The sequence below is a fragment of the Pogona vitticeps genome, chromosome 7, assembly GCF_051106095.1.
Source record: "Pogona vitticeps strain Pit_001003342236 chromosome 7, PviZW2.1, whole genome shotgun sequence".
Taxonomy (NCBI): Eukaryota; Metazoa; Chordata; class Lepidosauria; order Squamata; family Agamidae; genus Pogona; species Pogona vitticeps.
The window spans coordinates 32,149,049-32,171,623 of NC_135789.1; the positions used below are offsets into that span (position 1 = coordinate 32,149,049).

Consider the following 22,575-nt stretch of genomic DNA (forward strand, 5'->3'; position numbering starts at 1 on the left):
TTTGAACTTGGGGTTTATTGAGTGCCAGGATCTGAGCAGCAGGATCCTCTGTTCCTGAACGCATGTCGAGAATCCCGATGCCCTCCGGCGATGTTGCACAGCCAGTCTCCGGCCTTCCCAGCATCAGTCCCAACCTCTAATGGGGCTCTTTGGGCGACGACAGGTGCATTCTGCTTATAGACAGATCCAGGCCTTCGCAGCCCCAAAGGGGACACCCTTGCAGTTCGAAACTGTGCCGTGCAGAAGCTACAGCCGGCAAGCGTGATCTCAGGCCTTGCCGGCTTCGGCGCCATCCTCCTTCTGGGGTTGCCCCCGCTTCCGCTGCCTCTTCACCAGCTCTGCAATCTCCTTCCGCACGTATTGGGCAGAAGCCTTGTCTCCGACTTTCTCCGCCTGTTTCAGAGCTGCTTTGTAGACTTGTCCGGCCTGGGCGTAATCCTCTTGTATTTGGAGAGAGAGAGAGAGAAACAGAAAGAGAGGGAGGCAAAATGAAATATTTTGAATGAGTTAACACGTAAACCAAGGGGACGTGGTGGCGCTGCGGGCTAAACCGCAGAAGCCTGTGCTGCAAGGTCAGAAGACCAAGCAGTCATAAGATCGAATCCACGCGACGGAGTGAGCTCCCGTCACTTATCCCAGCTCCCGCCAGCCTAGCGGTTCGAAAGCATGCAAATGCAAGTAGATAAATAGGGACCACCTCGGTGGGAAGGTAACAGCGTTCCGTGTCTAAGTCGCACTGGCCATGTGACCACGGAAGATTGTCTTCGGACAAAAAACGCTGGCTCTATGGCTTGGAAACGGGGATGAGCACCGCCTCCTAGAGTCGAACACGACTGGACAAAAATTGTCAAGGGGAACCTTTACCTTTAACACGTAAACCAAGGTGCGCGGTGAGAGAAGCAATAAATGCCTTTGTATTATTATTTATGCTAGAGAATAGAACAAAAATGAAGAAGAAAAGGAATCCGAAAGAGTCTCTTCAGATCCTGGGGAGGATGGAGGCATATATATATATATATATTACGATGAAGCTCTGTCATAAACCTCTTGGTTCAAATGGAACAGAAGATTTACTTCTGAGAGGAATTGAATTTTATCCCTCTGATTCTACTTGCGCTCTGTGGCAGGTTAAAAAAAATAACTGATTTAAAAGACAATTTAGGAGCACAGCTTCTGCACTAAGTGCCAGTTAGGGCTGTCCCCGCATGCTCTCGAACCTCTTCCCAGGACACCATGAGGAGAGGGGGGAAAAGAGAGTGAAAAAAGGTGGTTATTTTCTGTTCTTTAAAACCTTCACGGGAGTGAAAAAAATTGCAACGTGAGGCACAAGTTCCCCAAAATAGGAAAGCAAGCGGTTTGTAAAAATTGTTCACATTTCCAGGATCTGGTGCAGTGCATGATGGGGCCCGGAGTGGGTGGGAAAACGTAGGCCTGGGTGTCTTCAAAATCAGCACCCACAGCCGTTTCGGGGGCCTGGCAGCTCCCTCCCCAAGCTCACCTTTATGCATAAGGATCCCGGCTAAGTTATTCAGCACGATGTGGGCCTCCGGGTGCTCCGTCTGGCGAGCCAATTCTGACGCCCTCGCCACTCGCGCATGGGCCTCGTCGTACAGGCCCTGAGAGTCCAGGGCGGTGGCCAAATCGTTCATCAGGACCACCGTCTGTGGCGAGGAGGAGGAGAAAAAAAAAACACTGTTCAGGACGGAAAAGACTTAACATCTCACCAGGAACGTCCAAGACCAGCTTGTCCTACCGTCTCACCAGTCCAACTGGGAGCCTTTTCTGACTTTCTTGGATGACCGCTCCCATCGTGCCTTGCAGGGATACTTAATGGGAATTACAACACCCATGTTCCCCTGCCCAGCCAGCACCCAGCAAAGCCAGTTTGCCCTAGGGGAAAAACCGGAAAGGGCTTTCCTCTGTCGTTCTCACCTGGGGGTGGGTCTCGCCTTGAACCTCCACCGCAATCTGCAGCGCCCGTTCGTACATCTTCTGGGCCGCCGCAGCCTGGTTGTTGGCCAGCAGGTAGCGGGCGTAGGAGTCCAGGGTCATGCCGAGCAAAAGGCGCGTGTTGTCCTTTTCCGCCTCTGGGAACCAAAAAGCCGGAACGGACCGGGATGAGAATCCAGGCCGTCAAGGAGCCCAGCCAGCAGCCAGCGTGGGAAAGGTGGGATTCAGACGGATCTCCCTCCGGCCACGAAGCTCGCTGGGCGAGCACAGGCCTTGTGCAGGCGACCCCAATAACTGTCCCGCCTGAGACCACGGGGCGCCCCCTCCCGTTCGACGGAGCCAGCCATCAGAATATCCTCAGCCGTGAGGATGTGACCGAACCCTTTGCTGCCCTTGAAGTGGAGCAAGGAAGCACGGATCCAGCTCGTTCCTCTAAAGGCCTTAGTGCCGCCTCCCGCCGTCTGCCGCCTGAGGCCACCACAGCCTGCCTGCGCTTAAGGGGCAGGGCTGGACCCACAGCCTTGGGAAGAACGAAGCCCCCCCCCCCGGGATCTCCAGGCTGGAGGCGAGCAGGCGCTGCTGAACGTGCGTTGCCGCTCGACTTTTATACCTGGCAAAACATCAGCCGGCACGTCCTTCTGCTTGGCAACCTTCTCCTCCAGGGTCATCAGGCAGAACTGGTAACCGGTCAGCGCCAAATCGTGCCTATCCGGTGAAAAAATTTTTAAAATCACAAACGAACAAAAGGCAGGGGGAGCGAACTCTTCACATGCCGGAAATAAACATCCCTGTGTGTATTTCCCAGCAATCCATTGGGAGGCTTGTTTAAATTCACTGTAAGTCCAGCCCTCTACCCCATCGCTGGCTACTGGGGATAATGGAAATTGTAGTCCAGTCACATCCCAAAGCCCCCATGTTGTCCAAGCTCAATGAAATCATAGCACTGAGGAGGACCTGGGAATTCCTGGGCGGGGTATCTCTTGTCGGCTGAAATGGGGATTCTCCCCCCTCTCAAGCTGGCCTACCTGGTGGGTTGTTGTGAGGATACCGTGGGGAGAGAGAGAGGCTGCCACCGCGGCACCTGAAGTGACCCTGGGAAACCTTCTGGTTGGGGAGCCATGGTTTAAAAATAAGATGATGTAAAAGCAGAACAAGACGTCACTTAACTGGTTCTGTGCCGCGTAGATACTGGTTAATTTCAGAGATATCTCGATGATGGCGTTGTCATCCTGGGGGGGGGGGTTAAAGAAACAGAAAGGGGGGGTTACGTTGGCTGCACCAATTAGGGCAGGTCCTTGCTCCAGCCCCTCTGGCCCGGGGGATGACCGTTTGCTCCAGCCTGGAGAGCATCAAGTGGATCAGGGCCTACGAGCAGGGCAGGCTTCAGACTCTGGAGACCCGGGTTCAGTGGGTGATCTCCAGCTGCTCACACGCTCCGAGTGAGCAGCCTCCCACGGCTGTCGTGAGAAGAAAGAGGAAAAGACGGGCATCGCAAGGGCCACCTGCCTCTTGATGAAGAGAAGGCAGGACATAAATCTAACAAGGGGGGGGGAGCGGATTTCTGGGTTCCAGGGGTCGGGAAACCAGCAGAGCAGAGTAAGTAATACTGAGTTCAAAGCCGAGATAAATCCTTACTTCCTTTGTGTCCCCAGCCAGCAGGTAGCTCATCGTGGCTTTGAAAAGCTTTTCTGACTGAAAGGAGAGGGGAAAGCGAGTCATGATCAGAACAGCCGGTCCTCTATGAGGGACACAAACCCACCCACCAGCCCTTTTTGCAGGTAAAAGGGTCCGCATTGACTCACCTGCTCCATCTGCCCCCTTATAAAAGCCAGGTTTGCCATCTGGAATAGACCAAAGGAAAAAAATCTTACCGGATGTTCCTGCACGCGCCCAGCTTTTATCTTCTGAAACCTCAGCAATTTCCAACCGTACAGCAAACCACAAGGATTAGAAACTTGTTTTTAAGAGGCAGAGAACATCACCTCTCGACTTCAGGTTATTAAACAGCAGCAAAACTAACCAGATCGTACGTGTAGATGATCGCATTCCTGTTGTCCGACTCATGCGAAAGCCTGGCGGCCTCGTGCAGGATCTGTTCCGCTTTGTCCAATTCTCCTTTCATGATGTTCAGCTGTTGGGGGGGGGGGGGGGAAGGATCAAGGGGCCAAGAAAAGAAGCGAAATGAAAGACCACCCAGCATAAAGGCCTGGAATGGGAGAACCTGAAAGCAGCAACTGTTCATTGACACATACACGTCAAGATCAGAAAAATTATTATTCTTTTTCTGGATTACAAACAGGAATTGTCGTCATGCTGGTTTCAGAGATCTTGGAGCTAAAGACTGAGATTTATTTACCATTTTCAGTGTCGTCTTTCTTAGCATTTGTATGCTTACTGTTTTTAGACTTTTCACGATGTAAACCACTGTGGGTCCTTTTTTAAGGAGAACGGTGGGGTAAACATATTTTAAATAAATAAAATCTAGTCCAAGAAAGGCTCATTTTACCTGTCTCAACACCTACTGTACTTTAACGGGGCTACAGAGAAAAGCCAGAACATCTCTGAGTGGCTTTCATCTCCTTTTCCAAGGCTCAAGTTAACCCCTGACCAGCTCAGTCCTCCCCCGGGGTCTCACCTTGGCTGTTTTCAGCAAATATATGATGGTGTCTTCTTTGGTGGCTTCTTTCTCCTCTTCTTGCACGCCTTTCTCTTTCTCCTCTTCTTGCACGCCTTTCTCTTTCTCCGTTTCGCGGGAGAAAAGGGAAAAAACTGGAGAAAGACCAAAAGAAACAGAATTGAATTGGTCAGGCATCACTCGCTCACCAGCCGGCAAGGAAGAACGAAGGACCTTTTACGATCGGATCAGTCTGCCACTCACAGAATCGGGTAAAGTAGCTTCCAACGATTCACTCCTCCCCCGCCATAACCCCCGCCCCAAAAAAACCCATAAATGTATGGGTCCAAGGGCCAGCCCAGGACTTCATACACCGTTCAACAGTATCTGTATTATCTATTGATATATTGTCTGGATTATGTATTTATTTGTAATAAAACTAACAGAAGCACTGATAAAATGAATGAAAACTTTATTAATAAATAGTCTCTGTGATTTGGGGGAAGGAATTGGGGGAAGGAAACCTCTAATCCTAGGAACTCGATTTGGTGGAGAGAGTGCCGGAAGAACTATGGATGGAGGCTCGTAACCTGGTACAGGAGGGAGCAACAGAAACCATCCCAAAGAAAAGGAAAGGCAAGAGAACGAAAGCGGCTGCCCAATCGAGGCCTCACAAAGAGCAGGAGAGGAGAAGGGGAAACAAAAGGCGAGGGAGAAAGGGAAAGTTACGGAAAATGGAAAGCAGACTTCCAAAGAACAGCACAGGAGAGGCAAGAGGGCCTTCTTAAATGAACAGTGCAAAGAAATGACCACAACTCCCATCATTCTCCCAGCCCTGCTAGTTGGGGGGATGATGGGACCTGTAGTGACCTTCTCCCCCAGCAGGTTCGCCCGCTGTCCACGTTCTAGGAGGCCCCGCCCACCCTCTGCATGGCCACGCCCCCTTGCTCCTCTTAGCCACGCCCCTGGCCACGCCCCTTTACCTGATAGGCCGAGGCTGGCCGTTATGGCGGCGGCTCCGCCTCCCGCAGCCCGGCGGGTCCTCGGCGGGGTTTGGTGTCCTTTCCTGCCCCACCGTGGCCTCACCTTCTCCAGGCAGGGCCTTCCCGCCGCCGCCGCCAGAGCCAGAGCCGCCTTCTCACCCGGAGCCGAGGCCGAGGCCGGAGGCGGGAGGCCGAAGGAGCTGCGAGGCACCCGCCGCCCGAGCAGCGGCAGCGCCCTCAAGAGCGACATGTCCCTTTAAGGAGAAGCGGAAGGGGAAGGAAGGCCGTGACCTTGGCGAAGACGACGCCCCCGTCACGTGATACGGGAAGTGACCCTAGACTGGTAAGCAACCTACCTGATAGAGTGACACAATACTGAGAGATTCGGGGATAAATTTGGACGCCATTTTCTACTCCCACTAAAAAAATAATTGGGAGGAAGAAGGCCACTAATTAAACTTGCTTAGGCTCATATCACGGTATTTACGCAATTATTTTTTTTTTAGTGGGAGTAGAAAATGGCGTCCAAATTTATCCCCGAATCTCACAGTATTAAATGCCTTGATATTAGTCTGAGTAAGTTTAATTAGTGGCCTTCCTCCTCCCACTAAAGTGGCGGAGAAGCAATAAATTAACCCGAACAGGGAACCGAGCGGTTTTCTCAGCTCGGCAGGTGAGTGATCCCTTTTATTCTTTTCCTATCTCTAGGGTGCGCTCTTTTCAGCGCGTGCTGCCGCGGAGCTGGTGTTCATTGGCTGTTTAAGTCACGTGACCTTCTCTTCTTCCGGACTGTATCGTTGCTAGGCGACGGAGTCCCGGCTTGTAGGCCTCAACTAGCTTTGTGTTTATTATTTTAAATCTAATTTTAGTTTTAGAGCCCAACGTTATTCCAGAGAATCGGTGGATTATTACTGTAAAAATCACTCTCAAGCTCTCGAATTTTACAGCGTAATATTTACCCAGAAAACCACTTAAAGACACATATACTGTATTCCTTTGCTTTTGACTAAAATTCATTCCTAATGTTCTGCTTTAAAAGCTGATAACAGTAAAACTCAGTAAAAAAGAGACCCACACAGTTGAAACAGAAAAGCGCTTTAAATGCAATAACAATCTGACCTGCGTTGTAGGTTATTTGTTGAGATTTATACACAGAAAACATAATACTATATTATGAACAATATCAGGAAAAACAAAACATTTTATATGATGGTTATCTATTGACATGCATGTTGAGAAGATTAGACTGGGTGGAAAAGACAATGCCAGGAAAAATCAAAGGCAGTAGGGAAAGAGGAATTGGGAATGTGCGATGGATTGATCCACTAAAACACCCATGGCTTTGATTTTATTTTGCTTTATTTATTATTTGTTTGTTTAAGTTGGCTCATGAATTAGTGATTGGGAGGGCTACTAAAATGTTAAAGGTGTTTTTTTTTAATCCCCTCTGCCTCTACCCTTTGCTCCCCAATTTTACGATGAAGCTGGATGCGGTTCTTCCCACAGCAGAAACAAAAGGAAATTTGCACATCTGGTGCAGTTTATTTTTAATTTATTCCAGAATCCTATCGATTACAAGTCCAGACATAGAAGAAATAGATAAATCTGACAAAGCATTCATAGGAGACATGGAAACGTGCAAAATCAACACAAGAGATAAATGGAACAGTTTTTATTGGAAAAAAGAAGACAATTTTGTTACAAAGGACATTACTTCTGTTGTTTATTTCTTCGTGATTGGTACGGCTACGTGCATGTTTTTGTCCATCACAAAAAGGATCATAGTGTTGCAGGCTGAAGCGTGCAGTTGCATGACATTACCCCCTTTTTGTGCACATGGTTTACTCAGGAGTAAAGCCCACAGTGGGGCGTTCCTTGCACTCCGTTGGATTCCCACAGGCATGAGAATAAATCCCGTCAGACGAAATTGGCATGGGTTTGGGTTGATCAATTGCACAATAAAATAAAATAAAAATAATTAGTCTCCCATAAATAACCAAGGAACAAGGGTTTAGCTGCCATTTTCTGAAAGACGTATTTGTGGAACCTGTCTTTGAAAAGAGGCCTGATTGTGTCGGAAAGAGAAAGGAAAGTTTCTTTTTTAAAAAAAGATGGTGCAGGCTGCATTGATTCTCACCTTTTTTCCATCCAGCTAGCCTGCCTGCCTGCCTACCTACCTACCAGCACGGTCTCCCCATATGATCCCCCTAACAGCCCTGCGAGGTCGGACAGGTAGGGAGAGAATGAAAGGCCCCCAGGTCACCCGGCCTGCGCAAGGGCGCTCTTTAAACCCCAAATGTCCCTGTTTCTCTAGGACGTTTTAATGCCGATTTGTGTCCAGCAGTGGACCGGCTGTTTCCAGGGATGTCGGCTCCCCTTTCTCCATTAGGGCTTACTCCCAAGTAAACGCACATCAGGTTGTATCCCAATAGGATCGAGGAAGGAGGGCGCCTTTAACGAGGCTCCAGCCCTTTCTCCTAATTTACCCTGCTAGTGAGACTAAGCAAAAACAAACAAACAAATTATAAATACGACCTTGGACATGGAAGCCTGATGGGAGGAATCTGGGATTTGTAGTCCAAAACAGGAACTTACGCTCTGTTATAAAGTATGTAATTCCTTTCCTGTTTTAACCATGTAGGCATGATTCCTGTTTGAAAGGGTGGCAAGCCAGGACAGTCATTTCCCCCGACTACAACTCCCATCCCCACCCGATTGCAGCAGAACGATGGGAAGGGTAGTCCCGGAACAGCTCGCTTTGAAGAAGGGCTGCGAGCCCTAGATTCGCCTTCTTAGGACGGGGAGACATTTTGCTTGTTGAGACGGATACACCCGCCTGTCTCCACTTCAGGACGGGCCTGTGTTTAGCTGGACAGCGAGGCGGGGAAACCGGAGACCCGCGCCAGACCCTCTGTCTGTTCCTTTCCAAATATTAACATCCACAGAGGTCAAGATCCCAGGATCTCAGCTTTTTTTCCTCTGCCTGCCAAAAGGGCTTTTTTTTTTTCCTTCTTGCCTTGGCCAAGTATGCGGAGTATTGAAATAATCAAAAGCTGCCCCTTGGGACCATCTGGAATTGATTTTTATTTATTTATTTTTAAGTGATTGTTGTTGTTTTTAATTTGAGAAGCAGCAGCTGGGCAAAAATATGCAGTCTTTATAATCTCTTCTTACTTTCATGCAGATGAAAAAAGAGAAAGGAGAAAGAAAAACCCTCTCTCTCTTTCTCTCTCTCTCTCCCAGTTTTTCTCGGGTTTTCTCCTCTACAAGTTGGCCGGCGACCTAGCAGAAAATGAATGCGATTAAAAAAAACAAAATTCAGTCTGAACTGGGCTCATCTTGGCTGGAAATTAAGGGTGGGGGGGGGGAAGGTGGAGAAATTTAGAACAGAACAACCTGTTGTTTTCTGGAATCTGCCAGATTTGGTAAAAAGGAGACCGTTTGGCCCCGCGGAAGGTTTTCCCTTGCCTTCAAGAGCAATCTGGCATGCAGATATTTTGAGTTGTTTCCCCTCCTAATTTTGGGAGGTTTTGACCGATAGCACAAAGGGATTTATATCTCATTTCTCAAAGCCCTGGTGTGGAGCCGCTCTTAGACACAGGGAAGCCTGCTTAAGTTCAGGAGTAAACAATCCAGATCCCTTCCAGATATTTAATCCGTTTATTGTTCATTTATTGTTTGTTGATTGTTTATTTAACTCGATCACAAAAAAAACAAACAAAGCCCGAAGCAAAAGAGAAACCTCTTAGCGTCTGTCAGTGCTTTGATGCATCATCTCCTCGGAAACTTAGAGCATCATATTTACGCAGAGGCTGGGATGCCTGGCGACGGAGGTGTTAGTGTATGTGGGGTGTGTGTGTTGAAGGCGATCTTCTCACCCACTTTGTCACAGAGCTGATTTATAGTTGATATTTTATAAATTTGGGGGGGGGAGAGACTTTTAAAGTCGTCTCTTCTACCCACCCACCCACCAACGATATCTGATCGTCTCTTTTCTCGGGAATGAAAAACAAATAAATTTTAAATGTATGAAGGAAAAATAAATAGGGGGTCCTGCTTTCTTTTTCCGTCCACTTCGTCTTTCTCCTTTCCATCTTCTGGGATAATTAAAACCACCGTACTGTATGATCCTTTAATGAGAACCCGGTGTCTGTCTGCTTGTCTTCCGCCAGGGGGTGGAGAGAGTGCCGGGGTCCCCTCGCGATGGACGCCACGCTCCCGGCCGTCGCCGAAGAGCTGCTGAACGAGATCGGGAGGGCTTTCCGAGAGACGGCTCAGGGTAAGAAATCCAGGCATCTCGCTTGGTGCCGGCTTGAAAGCTGCCCAGCCAACACAGCCTGTTGTGAAAGAGAGGGTGTAAAATGCTCACCATTACCAGTAGAGTGTGCCAAAGGGTTGCCAAACATGGTGGATTGGGCACAAACGTGTTCGGTTGCCTTTCTCTCCCTCTCCCTTGGGCTTGGGGTGTGTGTGTCTATTCAACAACCCACGACAGAACCGGTCCCCCGGTGCCCCTCTCTGGGTTTTCTCCTCCTCATCCCTGGAGCCTCCAAACTAGGCGGAGATAGTGTCTTCTGGCCTCAGTTTTGTGAGAACGGTTGTGAGGATGATTGCTCGCACGCGGTGCGTGGATCCATGCGAGCACTGGCTTTGTACGGTAAGCTTTTCAACATGAGAAGCACAGGGTGGGGTATTTGCATCTTTTCAACCAGTTGGCCCGTCATCTGCGCAGGCATGTAGACATGTCACGTCCTTCACTGACATGTCTCGCGTCGAGGTAGCCTATGAGGGATTTGACACGTCTTTGCCATGTCCCTACTCGGAAGTCAGAGGAGCTGTTGATAAAAGCACGGCTTCAGCCTGTGCCGAAACTCATGTGCCCTTCTGACGGTCTGACTCTGCCTCCCACGTGATGCTTTGCATCAGTGACGCGGTGACACGGGAACCTCGAAGGGTGCGGCGTCAGCGGTTGATTAGGGACTAATTCTGGAAAGAAAACTGACGCAGTCGGGCAGCTTAGAAACTAAGCCGGGGATGCGGGAGGTTGGCAAGGTCAAACGCATCGCCCTCTCTAAAGCTCTCCTCCTCCTAGCGGTTTTTATTTTTAAAAGGTTTTGGGAGGTCGTTTCTGCTCCTCGCTTCGCTTAAACACGTCTGTGTGAATGGTGCAGGGAGATCCCTACAGATGCGGGGCCCTGCAAAAGCTTTTGGACTACAAACCCCATCAGCTCTTTGCCACTGGTGAAATCGCTTGGGGCTGATGGGCATTGCAGTCTTCCCCTCCCCCCCCCCCAAATGTGGTGGAGAGCAATTTCCATTTCCTCCACTTTGGTGTAGATAACCAGTCCTGGAAGCTAGGTCAAAGATTAATAATGATATTAATAATAATATTTCTCTCCCCCCATCTCTCTCTTTTGCAGTCTCTGATGACCTCCTCTCAGCGTGAGTATCCAATTTGCTCATCTTTTTATTTCTTCTTTCAGCTATTTTCTTAATACTGATGTTCAAGCCCCTCACATGTGTTGCTGTCCTCCGGGACCAGTCTGCCCTTTCCTTGCCCCTAATTAGGTAATGCCTGCCATCTAGTTGCTGAAGACGATATTGCAGGCTATAAACTAGTTGTAATTCATTAATCCACTTTAAAAGTTAAAATAACAACCAGACGTACATGGCCCGGGTACGCATGTCTGTGTTTCAGATTGTTGGAGCCACGGCATATGCAAACTCCTCATGCTAACGTCAGATGAGACAGTGTGCAATAAAGCCAAGCCTATTGTAAAACAGAAGCAAAAAAAAAAAAAAATTCCTGTGGGTACATCTTATCTTTGGGAAGAAAAGTGTGTCAACAACCAAGTGTCTCTATAAAGAACTGTTGTTTCCTATAAACTCTGCAATTTTTAAATTGTTTTTCTCTCCCTCCATCTTTCTGCTCACTCAGCCGTTCCCTCTCTTCCGCTCTCCTCCTTACAAACCTCTCTTTCTTCCTAAACTCTTCAAATCATTTGGAGGCCTTGTGTGCGAAAACAGCACATAGACCTGACTAGAGGCCCCCTAGAGGAATGCACCTGTCTTCCCCTTCCTCTGCTCTACTTAGGGATTGCCTGGCACCTAGTGGCTGAAGACGGTATTGCAGGCGACAAAATAAATCTAATTAAAATTAATTAATCAATTTTAAAAGAAATAATCACATGGCTGGGATACCATTATAATGTGTTTCTGTCATTCTGATTGTTGAAGCTATGGCATGCATTCCCTTTTATTATTAAAGATTAAACACTGAGCATTTTTAGGTATTGGTCAGTTAGCATCCAGGTTACATGATTCAGAAATAACTGTAAAATAATCTCTTTTTTTGTGCTTCATAACTTGTCTAATTTCTACCAGAAGCATTTTAATTCAACGAAGAAGTAGACGGGACTAATTTTGTCTTGTTTTTATTCTGTGAAACAAACATTCCTCTTTCCTTGAAAGCTCTCAGACGAGGGAATATCTTTTTCATGCAAAACCCTGACAGGTCTGTGATTTTTCTTTCCCTGCTTTGTTTGGGCCTTCTCTACTTTTTTAAAAAGTACCTCTGTTTCTAGTCCTCATGGCTCTTATCCCAGCATCCCCATGTTCTTTGTGACGGCAGGAAAATGAGGGTGGATGATTTCTGCATTTATTCACTGATCCGATGCAAGGTGGGGTTCGAATGTGAACACGCTTTGTAATAATAACAACAATCATTTTGGGCAGGAGGGGTTGCGGACCAGACAGTGTCTACGTGCGCCAGGGGAGAGAGGGGAGAACACGTCCGGAACTGGCATGCTAGTCATCTTCTTTGGGAGGAACGCTTCCTGATACCCCGAGGAGGGAGCTTTGACCTGACCGACGGGCCTCCCCTCACGTATTTGGCTCTGTGTGTCTTTTTTTTTTTCCCCTCCTTCTTTTTCCCACGTCTTCGCTCTGGATTTTTCTTCCGCCAGCTGTCCCGGTTTTGCCTGGACGTCCAACTTCCTGCCGATGAAAAAAGACACAAACGGCCTTTGATGAGTGAAATCGGAAGGCGAGAGCAGGAGGAGGAGGAGGAGGAGGAGAGAGGCCCGGTTCCCAAATTTAGAGGCGCCTTTTTGGATTTCTTCGTTTCTCGAGCACCCTCTTCCTCCAGGGCCCCGGGGTCTCCAGAGGCACAAGGCGGCCCCTGCTTTTGGGGCTGGTTCTCGGCTCTTAATGGCGAGGCCATCTGTCGAGGGTTTCAAAGGAGATTAAGGTCAGCCGAACAGGGCGATGCTGAGAATCCCTTGAGTTCTGTCCGGGAGTGGAATTAGATCGGCTTCTTCCCAGAATAGACAAAGCCGTCTTCCTGGGCTTGTTTTCAATTGCTGCTCCGGGAGGTGACCCTGCCTTCTCCCCCCCCCCCCAGGCTCGCGATGGCCCTCCTGCCCAAGCGGGCAGGAAAGAACGGCATCAACCCCCAGCCTGGTGGATACCTCGGGCGAATTGCATTGAGTTTCTTGATGCCGGTCATGTGTGCGAATGATGGCATCGTGGGCGGCCTTAAAAGGGCAGCGGTTCTCCCTTTGGGTTTGCTGAGCCGTCACCCCCCCCTCCAATGAATTGAGCAAACAAAATCGCCACCTGGCCAGGGTTTTCCCCCCGAAAGGTCATAATCTGCTCTGGAGGCTGACTAGCCTGGCCAAGCAAAGTAGTTGAATATCACCTGGCAAAGGTCGGTACTCGCCCTAGGTGACCAGGAAGTGACTTTGCACGAGCCAGAGAGCTCCACCCTATTCGGGATTCCGGCCTGCTGCCAAGATGCTATGAGTATTAAGTACAATAAAATCTCGTAAAATTAAGCATCTCTCCTTCTCTGTACTAGTTTTCAGCTTTTCTCTTCTGGTTGGCACTACATAGCCCATGCTTCGTGGTAACCTCTCAGGTCCTGTGGGTTTGTTTTTCTTGCGGTCGCCTCTTAGTTTTTGGATTTCTGTGGGTTTTTTTTTTAAATTGCACCCCTGCAAACCTTGGCCTTCTAGTCAGAATGATGGGAGTTGTGGTAGAACCCTTCTGGAAGATACATGGTCGGGAAAAATGTAACTTCGACAGTACTGAGTTAATGCTGACCAGTACTGACAATCCTGATCTAAATGTCTTGTGTTTCTGTTCACTCTTGAGGGCTAGCATCTTACTTGATTTTTAGAGAGCTATATGAAGCAGCTCCCCTTTTTCTGCTAATTTTGGGGGTTGTTTGCTGTTGAATTTTATGTTTAAGGGTTTAAGGCTGATCTCATTTTCTGTACAGCTGAACTGTCCACACCCACACCCACACCCACCCACCCACCCACCCACACACACACACACACACCCCTACCTCAAGGTTTCTGTCCTATAATTGTAAATACTTTTGCTGGCAGAAGCTGGCACCACGGAAGGATTTTTTTGAATATTTTCAGTAAAACATACCCAGCCCTTTTTTTTTTACTCCTTTGCAGGCTTAAATTCATCTTTGGGGCTTCTGCTGTCCTGGCTTTGGACCTGGTCGATCGCCACTCCGTCACCCGCTTTGCGTCTCCGAGCGGAAGGATGGTATACCAGGTCTGGTCTCTCCACTTTCCCTTTTAAATGCACAGTTTGAAAAAGTACCTTTGCGCTGAACTACGGCTCCCAGAATCCGCATGCCAGTATGTGTTGGCTGGTGGATTCTGGGACTTGTAGTCCAAGAAACATAACATTTCCAACAGTAAGCTGTTGCATTCTAACAATTTAAGTTTCCGAGCTCACAGATGGGAAACCTTTTGGATTCTTGTTTTCAACCACAGTTCCCAAAAACCACCTGCCAATAAAATCCTACAATCAACGGGAATGTGGGGCACATAGTCTAGGAGAACAACTTATTGATCATGTCTGGAAATGAGGTGTTCCCCCAAAGAAGGCCCGTCATGCAAGCCACTGGTGGCCCTCAGAGAAAATTGAGGAGCGGGAGAGACACAGAGTGGTTTGTGGGTGGCGGATTCGAAAAAGGCCGAAGGATCAAGTTGGGTGAATGGTTCCATTTTGCGGCCAACGCTTTCTTGGCGAGATTGCTTCTTCTCGGCTTTTCCGACCTCTTTGCTTTGTTCCCTTCTCCGTTTCCCTTCTGTTCTGTAAATCACTTCCATCTTAATTGCTTTTTGATTTGTGCACTCATCTCTCTCTCCCCCCCACCCACTCAAAACCAGCAGCAATAAGGTGGACTAAACCTGCCCGGCTGAAATATGCTTGCCCGCGGCTCCTTTCGGGCTTAAGACGTCCCGGGATGGGAAGGTGGATTAGCCGTGTGACAAATCGCCCGGGAAGGAAGGAAGGGGGAGCTGAGCCCTTGTGTCTCTTGGTCTTGGGCCAGGGTTTCCTCGGACAATGTGGCGGCCCGGCCCCTGCTCCCCTGGCCAGACCCTCTGGCAGCCATCGACTGGTGGGGGCGGGTGGGCGATTCATGCCCGAACGGGGGGGGGGGGCACAGACAGACGCCGGAGAAAAGATGTGCCCGTTGGCCACAGGCCAGTTTTTCCTTTGATGCATCGGTGGGTGAGCCTCCTGGCACCTGGTTTCTATGCTCTGGGCTAACCCCCCCCCCCACGCTCTCATTTCCCGTTTTTCTGGGGCCGTCCAGGACAGCTGGACTGTGACAGTCCTTCAAGGCCTGCATTAGGTCTTTGGGGCCCAACCGGTTACGTAGCATCTGGGGTTCAGCCCAGGATCTGCCCGAGGGGAGAGGTGGGTCCTGGACTCCTGGAACACTGTGGGGACCAGAAATGTCCCACCAGGCAGAAATCCCCCCCCCCAGAAGGGCTTGGCTTCTGCAGTAACCCCTCCTTTCCCCCAGAAAAATGCTGAATTAGTGGTGCATCCTCTTATACTGTATATCTCTCCCAAACCGCATTTCCAGTGATTTGGCTGTGGTTATGGTGTAGCCGCGCGAGCCCCCAGGGTAGGATGTGGACGTTCTGGGTTCAAATCCTCACCACCATGAAGCTCCTTGGGTCAGTCTTGGGTTACGGTTCTCACAAGGAGAAAAGAGAGCCCTTCCAATCTGCCCAAATTTCACTGGCAGGGTAAGAACCTAACAAATAAATACGATTTATGCTAGGAAGGAGGGTATAATTTCCTTTATTGTTCCCTCTCTTTCCTGGCCTAACTTGCCACACCACTCGGAGGCCAACTTTACTCCCAATTATTTGTTATTCTTAGCCAAGTGATTCTTTGGTATTTGCAATTTGAAAGGATCGGTTTGAAGTTCTGATTTAAGTCAAATATGTGTCCTTGTTTCTCAGAGGTTTATAGCTTTGAAACTCTTTCCTCTGCTATATTTATACAGCACTGATTTTTTAAAAATAACCATATTATATATGGTTATTTTTTTTAAATCAGTGCTGTATAAATATAGCACTGATTATATATATATTATTTCATTTCGTTGTCTGCCTCTCCGCAGGTTGTTGGCAGTTCAAGGAAGACCTACACCTGTTACGCCTCCTGCCACTTCTGTACCTGCCCGGCCTTCATGTTTTCTGTCCTCCGGAAAGGCGACAGCCTGGTGGTGAGTTCGGGAGGAGAGGAACGTGGGGAAAGTCAATTTAAAAAGCTCCTGGTGGGAAGAGCAGAGAACTGGCCATGTTTTGGGGAGAGATGTTCCGATTCCCAGCATCCCCAGTTAAAAAAGAGCTGGTTGTGGGCGATGGGGAAGCCTTTTTTACCCCAAGAGCAGACACTTTTCAAGTGGAGTCAGAGGTTGAAAATATGGCTTTATTATTATAATAATTTTGAACAACAGCTTCCATAGTTGCTGGATGGTGGGATTCTGGCATTTGTGGTTCTCTCCCACCCTCCACCTCAACCCCCCCCCAAAAAAAGCAGCAGCATTTTGTATATACAGGTGGGCTCCCTATCAGACAGCTTCCCCGAAACCAATTTTTTATTATGAAACATGAGGACTAGAATCTTAACCTGGCCATCGTTGCCCGGAGCCAAGCCTTCGTTTCTGCACGTCCAGAGTTGAAGGTTCAAATCCCGGCTTCTCCCAAGGAGAGCTGGGAGCCAAAAGTCCCTCGTTGGCTATTCTCCTAATTAAGTAAGGAACGAACGAAACCTTATTGGCGCTCAGCATCTTAGGGCCCTCCGCCGAGTGGTCAGGATTCCTGAGAGAACAGATTGGATCTCGGCCCCATCCTCCATAGAGTTGACCCATCCGTGTCCAAGGGACTGGAGTTTGCCTTGATGGAGTCAACACTCATTGATTTCCATGGATCTCCTCTAAGGAAGGATGGTCCTGGCCCTGATCCAGAGCGACTGGGAAAATCTTGGAAGGCACAGAAAGACAAGCAGTTAATCCAATCATTATTCAGCCGGGAGGGGGGAGGGATATAATTTGAATTTCTGCTTTGTATCAATGGCCCCGAACATGTCAGCCTTCTACTCCTCCAGTCCTCGGTTGCTTCTTCTCTCTCTGCGCTTGGCGCTAATGTGGACCCACTTCCCTTCTCCCCCAACCCTCTCTGGCCCCTGCAGTGCAAGCACCTTCTGGCCATCTACCTAAGCCGGGCGCTGGGAACCTGCCAGGAGGTGTCCGTCCCGGACCAGCAGCTGGCGAGACTCTTACTGCCGGAGGAAGCAAAAGGATGATGAGCGGAAAACCCTCGGCTGGGGTTAAAAAGAAAGAGACGGCCCGCCAGCCAAGCCCTGGAGACCCTGCTAAGCCGCTCACCCCTCTGTATTTATGAATTCTTCTTCTTCTTCTTATTGTCATAACCTCCCCTGCCGGATCCCCCCTGAGCCTGCGGGGTCCCCCCTGCAAAGGACTAACCAGAAACTGGGTTTCTGATTGTCTTGTGTCAAGCGAGTTACATACCCCTGGCTGTTTTCTATGGCAACAGACACAAATTAAACTTTTGACATATGTAGTAGTAGTTGTTGTTGTTGTTATGAACCGTCCAGTTGTCTTGGACTCACGGTGACCCCATGAATGAGGCGTCTCCAAAATGCCCCGTCCTCAACAGCTTAGGTCTTGCAAAACTCACACCTGTGGCTTACTTGAGGGAGTCCGTCCATCTCGTGTTGGGTCTTCCTCTTTTCCTGCTGCTTCCCACCTCTTCCTGGCCCTATTGTCTTTTCCAGAGCATCCTGCCTTCTCGTGATGGACCCAGAGGAGGAGGACAGCCTCAGTTTCAATATCTTTGTCTCTAGAAACAGCTCAGGTTTGTTTTCCTCTAGGACCTGCTTTACTTTGGTCCCCTGTAAATCAAATTTTTTGGAGGGGGGGGAAGATGTAAAACTAGGTTTTGGTTCCAAACTAATACATAGTGCAAGGCTTAGAATTCGGGACTTGGTGTTCTGTCCAAATTTCATGCGAGCACAAGGCAAAAAATGGGGGCCAGGGTGACAGGTTCCAGTTTCACCCCTCTGAGAATTTCCTCTTCCCTTCTTTTTAAAACAAAGTTTCTAGTCCTCACTGAGGTGAAGATAATGCCCTTAGGATGCCGACAAAAGTCAGCGCACAGTGCAGTTGACTAGGATCCAGGACCAATCTGACCGTTAAGCTCCCTGAATCAAGTGCAAGAGATAATTTCATTTAAATTGGTCCTATTTAAATTAGCAGGAGCGGCAGGCTAGAAATTAATTTAAATGGGGAGCAGGGACAGCAGAACCAACAATCAAAACAATAACAGAAATCACAATAATCTGGAGAGTTAACGTTCAAAAACTTTAGCTTTCCCAGACTTTGCCCCAGATCTTAATATTGGAACAGGTTAAAGCATTCCGCGCGGATCAAAGCAAGAGGAATCTGTCTTAATGAATGAGTTTCCCTTGCAATGATTTTATTTTTTTTAAAAAAGGAAAGAAATAAAATACCTGTGTCCAAAACAGGCCATTTCTTGCCCAGTATTCTGTTGAAAGTCACAGATTCCCCTTAACTCTGCCCCTACCTGTCATAAAAGTACTTATTATTTGTTTATTTTAAAAGGACACATTATTTCAACCATTACTGGTCTAGCTAAAACAATTTCCCATTTGAGAATACAAGCAGCATCAAAGAACTGATGATAAAATTAAATTAATCCCTCTAAGGAAAAAAAGGGGGGGCGTGAAGACAATTACTTAACAAAATACGGAACGGTCAAATGGTGGGGCTAGCCTTCCTCCACCCCCTTGACCTTACAAACCTCTCTTTTGAGTGTTGAACTAAGAATAATAATAAAGCCAAAAGACATCTGAAAATCAGAGTAGGAGGGACAATTTAGGAGTCTGGTTACGAGACATAAATTTAATGCACGATTTGGTTTTGTTATTCCAAAGCCAGGGAAGGGAAGGTTAAATCTGTTTTAAACTTTGATCCAGAGGCTGGAAAGGTTCCCGCTTGGAACTGAAATTCCCCGGAATCTGAACTGAATTCCAGCCCCCGGGATCACATTTCCCGGCTAGGGGAGGATGGAAATGGTTATCCAACTTCCAGTTAAAAGGCTCAGCCTGCACGGACCTCTGCCAAGAGGCCCACGGTGGATTTAAGACAGCAAACACATCCTAGACACACACACACACACACACACACAAATGGATATATCCCAGAATTTCCAAGTTTTATGGGACCTTAGAAATCACGCTTTCTTTCCCACCTCAGGGCAGGAATATATAACACAGACTCGAACCACGGAAACCCAGAGAGAATGAGCGGTCACAGTTTTTTCCGGGAGTTTTGACGGTCACAGTCCGAAGCAGCCGTTCGTGCGGGTCCGTTTGGGGGGGGGAGTGACGATGTCAAGAAACGCGGGCCCTTAGAGGCAGGCCGGCGACGTGGCGACGTTGCTGACGGAGAGATGCCGACTCCCTCCTCCAGGACCCTTCGGGTAGTTGGGGAAGCCGTCCGCCTTGCACAAGATGTACCGCCAGAAGATCTTATAAAAAGTGCACCGGAAGTCCCGAATCCGGTAGGCGTAGATGATGGGGTTGACCACCGAGTTGCAGTGGGAGAGGATGATGGTCACGTCCATGACCCAGACGGGCTTGTCCCGGGCGAAGTCCGTCCGGAAGAGGGAGAGGCAGTTCACCACGTGGAGCGGCAGCCAGCACAGGGCGAAGAGGCCCACGATGATGGCGAGCGATTTGGCGGCGTTGACCTCCCGCTGGAGCGTGGCCCGGGAGTAGCCGGCCAGCTCCATCTGGCGCAGCTGCCTGCAGGCCACGGTGAAGATCTTGACGTAGATGCCCAGCATGAGGGCGAGGGGCAGGAGGACGCAGCCGAAGAAGTTGAAGTACACCATGTAGCTCATGGTCACCACGTTCTCGAAGAGGCACTTGACCAGGCAGGGCCTCCCCGTCTGGTTCGTGCAGTTGGCGGTGGCCGACGCACGGCGGTTCCAGCCCATCAGCGGCGTCAGGCCGATGCCGAAGGAGAGCAGCCACAGGACGGCGATGAGGCCTCGGGCCCGTTTCCCCGTCACCAGGCTCTTGTATCTGCAAACCGAGAAGACCGGGGATTAACAACGACCACCCACAAACACTGACTCACTGATTTCCAAGAACCAGGATCTTTCCTGGCGAGATCTCTGCGCCGAGCCAACCTCGTCAGGTCGTGAGGAGCCAGGAAGTGTTTTGGAAAGAGGCCATGGAATCAAGAAACATGAATGGTCCATGATCTTCTCTCTCTCTTTTCCTTGCAGCTTGGCCTAGGATGATTTAAAGTTTTTCCAGTGTTTCCCCCTGTCCAGGCTCATCTCACGAAACACCCCCCCCCACGCAACAAACCTTCCTATCAGGAATGGGATTCCGACTAACGAGCAGGTCCTAACGCGAAGAACCGTTTAATGAGGGCAGAGACTCCCTCAGAAAGGTGGCCGACAGTCCGCTGGAAGTTGCAGGGTTGAGGGGTCGTCCGGATGACCTGCTTTAGCGACCGGTTCCTGCACTGGAAGAGGGGTGGTCTGGATGACCTTTGGGGTTCCTGCCTGTTCCAAGAACATAGAGGCTTCTGCCACGGCTCTTCCCGAGGGGGTGGGTGGGTGTCCTGCTGTCCCTCCAGAGCCCCGGGCAGGGTGGGTGGGAAGAGGGCCGCCAAACGTCACGTCCAGCCTCCGGATTCCTCCCCCGCTCACCTTCTCTTCTCGTTTTCGTGGGAAAACGAAGGGGAGAAACTTTAACGAGAAACCAGAACAATGGAGGGATGTCGGGAACAGCAGGGGACGTGGAGGAGGAGGAGGAGCAGGAGATCGACGGAGGCCTAAAACTGGATTTCCCTCTCGCATCAAAACAGAGACACAAAAACCCCCAGATACGCCACAGCCCCTATCCATGGGCCAGGAGTTCCACCGTCACCCTGCTACCTGCTCAATGATTATTTTGACTCATATCCTGCGTTTGTTCGCAGGAACCTCCTCCCTCCCTCCTCTAACCTTGAGCTTCACAACCACTCTAGGAGATAGCTTGGGGTGTGTGTGTGTGGGGGGGGGAACTAAGGTCACCCCACCAGCGCCAGGAAGGAATGAAATTCTCCTCCCTTGGTCTTGCAAGAAGAACGCTAGAAAGGCTAGGGAAGGTCAGAAATGTTTATACACGGGAAGGGTGCGTGGTGCAATGGGTAGGGACGAGCGGGCCAACTGGTGGCCTTCCAGAGCCTCATGTTCTTGCTCGCCCTAGCTGGCCCAGAGAACGGGGACGGCACGGCGCAGAGTTCATCCGAAAAGGGCTCCGTCGGGCAGGCTGACGGGAACCCCGCACAGAAGGGCTCTGTGCTGCAACATTTTGCTGCAGTTCTCGAAAAGGAGTGCCGGGGGGGGAGGTTGCAGCAAGGAGAACAGTGGCTGCAATTCACAGCGAGGGTGACAGAAGAGGAAGGGTTATCGGCAGAAAAACGGAACGAGCCAGGCTCGGCTCTTCCCCTCCGTGGCAGGAAAGTCCCCTCTGTCGCCACCCCACAAAAGGCGCCCTTCTTGGCTCGTTCTTATTAGCACTCCCGTCTTGTCCGGGTCCTTATTCAGGGGCCTGAAAGGGCCGCGTTCTCCTTGTCTGCGCCGAGGATCCCCATGGAAACCAGACGTTCCCGGCTGAATAGAAATTTCATGCCCAAAATAAGAAGTGACCACTTTGGAAAGAGAGAGAGAGAGAGAGAGAGAAAGGACGAGGCCAGAAACCAAAGGCTCTTTTTTTGGGGGGGGGGGTGGCATCCTCTCCCTCCACTCCACTCTCCCAATGCCTGGGGTCACTTCAGTTCTTGACTTCACATAAGCTTTGCAAGACCTCAGCGCCCGGGCAAACCCAAGCCCGCCGCTGCTAAACCTTTTCAGCTCACGGCGTCGCCGAGGCCCCAACCCAGCAGAAAAACAGAAGGCGTGACCCTAAAAGGGGATTTAGGATTAAATCCTGGCCCATCCTTCCCTGCCGGGGATTGAGTTTCTGTGTTGTTTCTCGGCAGGACCATTTCCCATTTCTTCCTCCTCACACACACACCCCGGTCAAAACCCGACTTTCTCGAGTGCAAAAAACAAGTTCTCATTCTTGTTCAGACCTTCTGCCTGTTTGTGGTTTTGTGTGTGTGTGTGTGTGTTTTTTCACCGTCCACATCGGTTCAACGAGATAAACCAGAGGAAAAGACCGCATCCGATTTCTCCAAGCCGGGAGGCAGTTCGGGACGAGGTGGACCCGAAATATCTCGCCGCCTGAGGCCTCAAAGGAGAGGCCACCCCACCCCTCACTTACATCACGCTCAGAGAGAATCAACAGAAACGTCCATTTCCTCTTTTCTCTGTCCCTGCATTTATTAAAAATCAAAATTGGCCAAAGCTAGTTAAAATCTCTGCTCCCTCCGACGCCAATGTTTTTCTTTCAATACTGCAAAATAAACAAATACTCAATTATTAATCCCCCTCCTCAGCAAAGCCTCTTTGTGTACCTTTTTCCTTCCTTCTTTGGCTTGGCATAGATTTATTTCTCAATTATTGATCGAGCTATTAACACACGAAAGTGGGTCTCTGGTGCTCTCTTTTTCCAACCGCCATTAAATAATTCACATTCGGACCATTTTTT

General features: G+C 49.4%; 3 protein-coding genes across 4 annotated transcripts in view; 1 reads left to right on the plus strand and 2 right to left on the minus strand.

Moving 5' to 3' along the window:
- Positions 1-5,797, minus strand: TTC19 (tetratricopeptide repeat domain 19). Its single transcript, XM_072978639.2, has 10 exons — positions 5,548-5,797; positions 4,586-4,719; positions 3,971-4,081; positions 3,753-3,791; positions 3,586-3,642; positions 3,118-3,179; positions 2,561-2,655; positions 1,933-2,087; positions 1,499-1,661; positions 1-440 (listed from the first exon to the last, which is right to left on the minus strand). Exons 1-10 carry the CDS (start codon positions 5,795-5,797, stop codon positions 268-270), a joined length of 1,239 nt encoding a protein of 412 aa, XP_072834740.2. The 3' UTR covers positions 1-267.
- Positions 5,752-17,462, plus strand: ZSWIM7 (zinc finger SWIM-type containing 7). The gene is made up of 6 exons (XM_020809062.3): positions 5,752-5,890; positions 9,720-9,826; positions 10,968-10,989; positions 14,019-14,121; positions 15,998-16,102; positions 17,071-17,462. The coding sequence occupies exons 2-6, from the start codon at positions 9,751-9,753 to the stop codon at positions 17,182-17,184; spliced, it is 420 nt and encodes a 139-aa protein (XP_020664721.3). The 5' UTR covers positions 5,752-5,890; positions 9,720-9,750; the 3' UTR covers positions 17,185-17,462.
- ADORA2B (adenosine A2b receptor) overlaps positions 16,288-22,575 on the minus strand; it is a 14,045-nt gene continuing 7,757 nt past the window's right edge. For both annotated transcript variants that reach the window (XM_020809059.3, XM_020809058.3), the window contains exon 2: positions 16,288-20,010. In XM_020809059.3, coding sequence (XP_020664718.2) covers positions 19,332-20,010 — 679 coding nt within the window. In that variant the 3' untranslated portion in view covers positions 16,288-19,331. The remainder of the gene's footprint in view (positions 20,011-22,575) is intronic.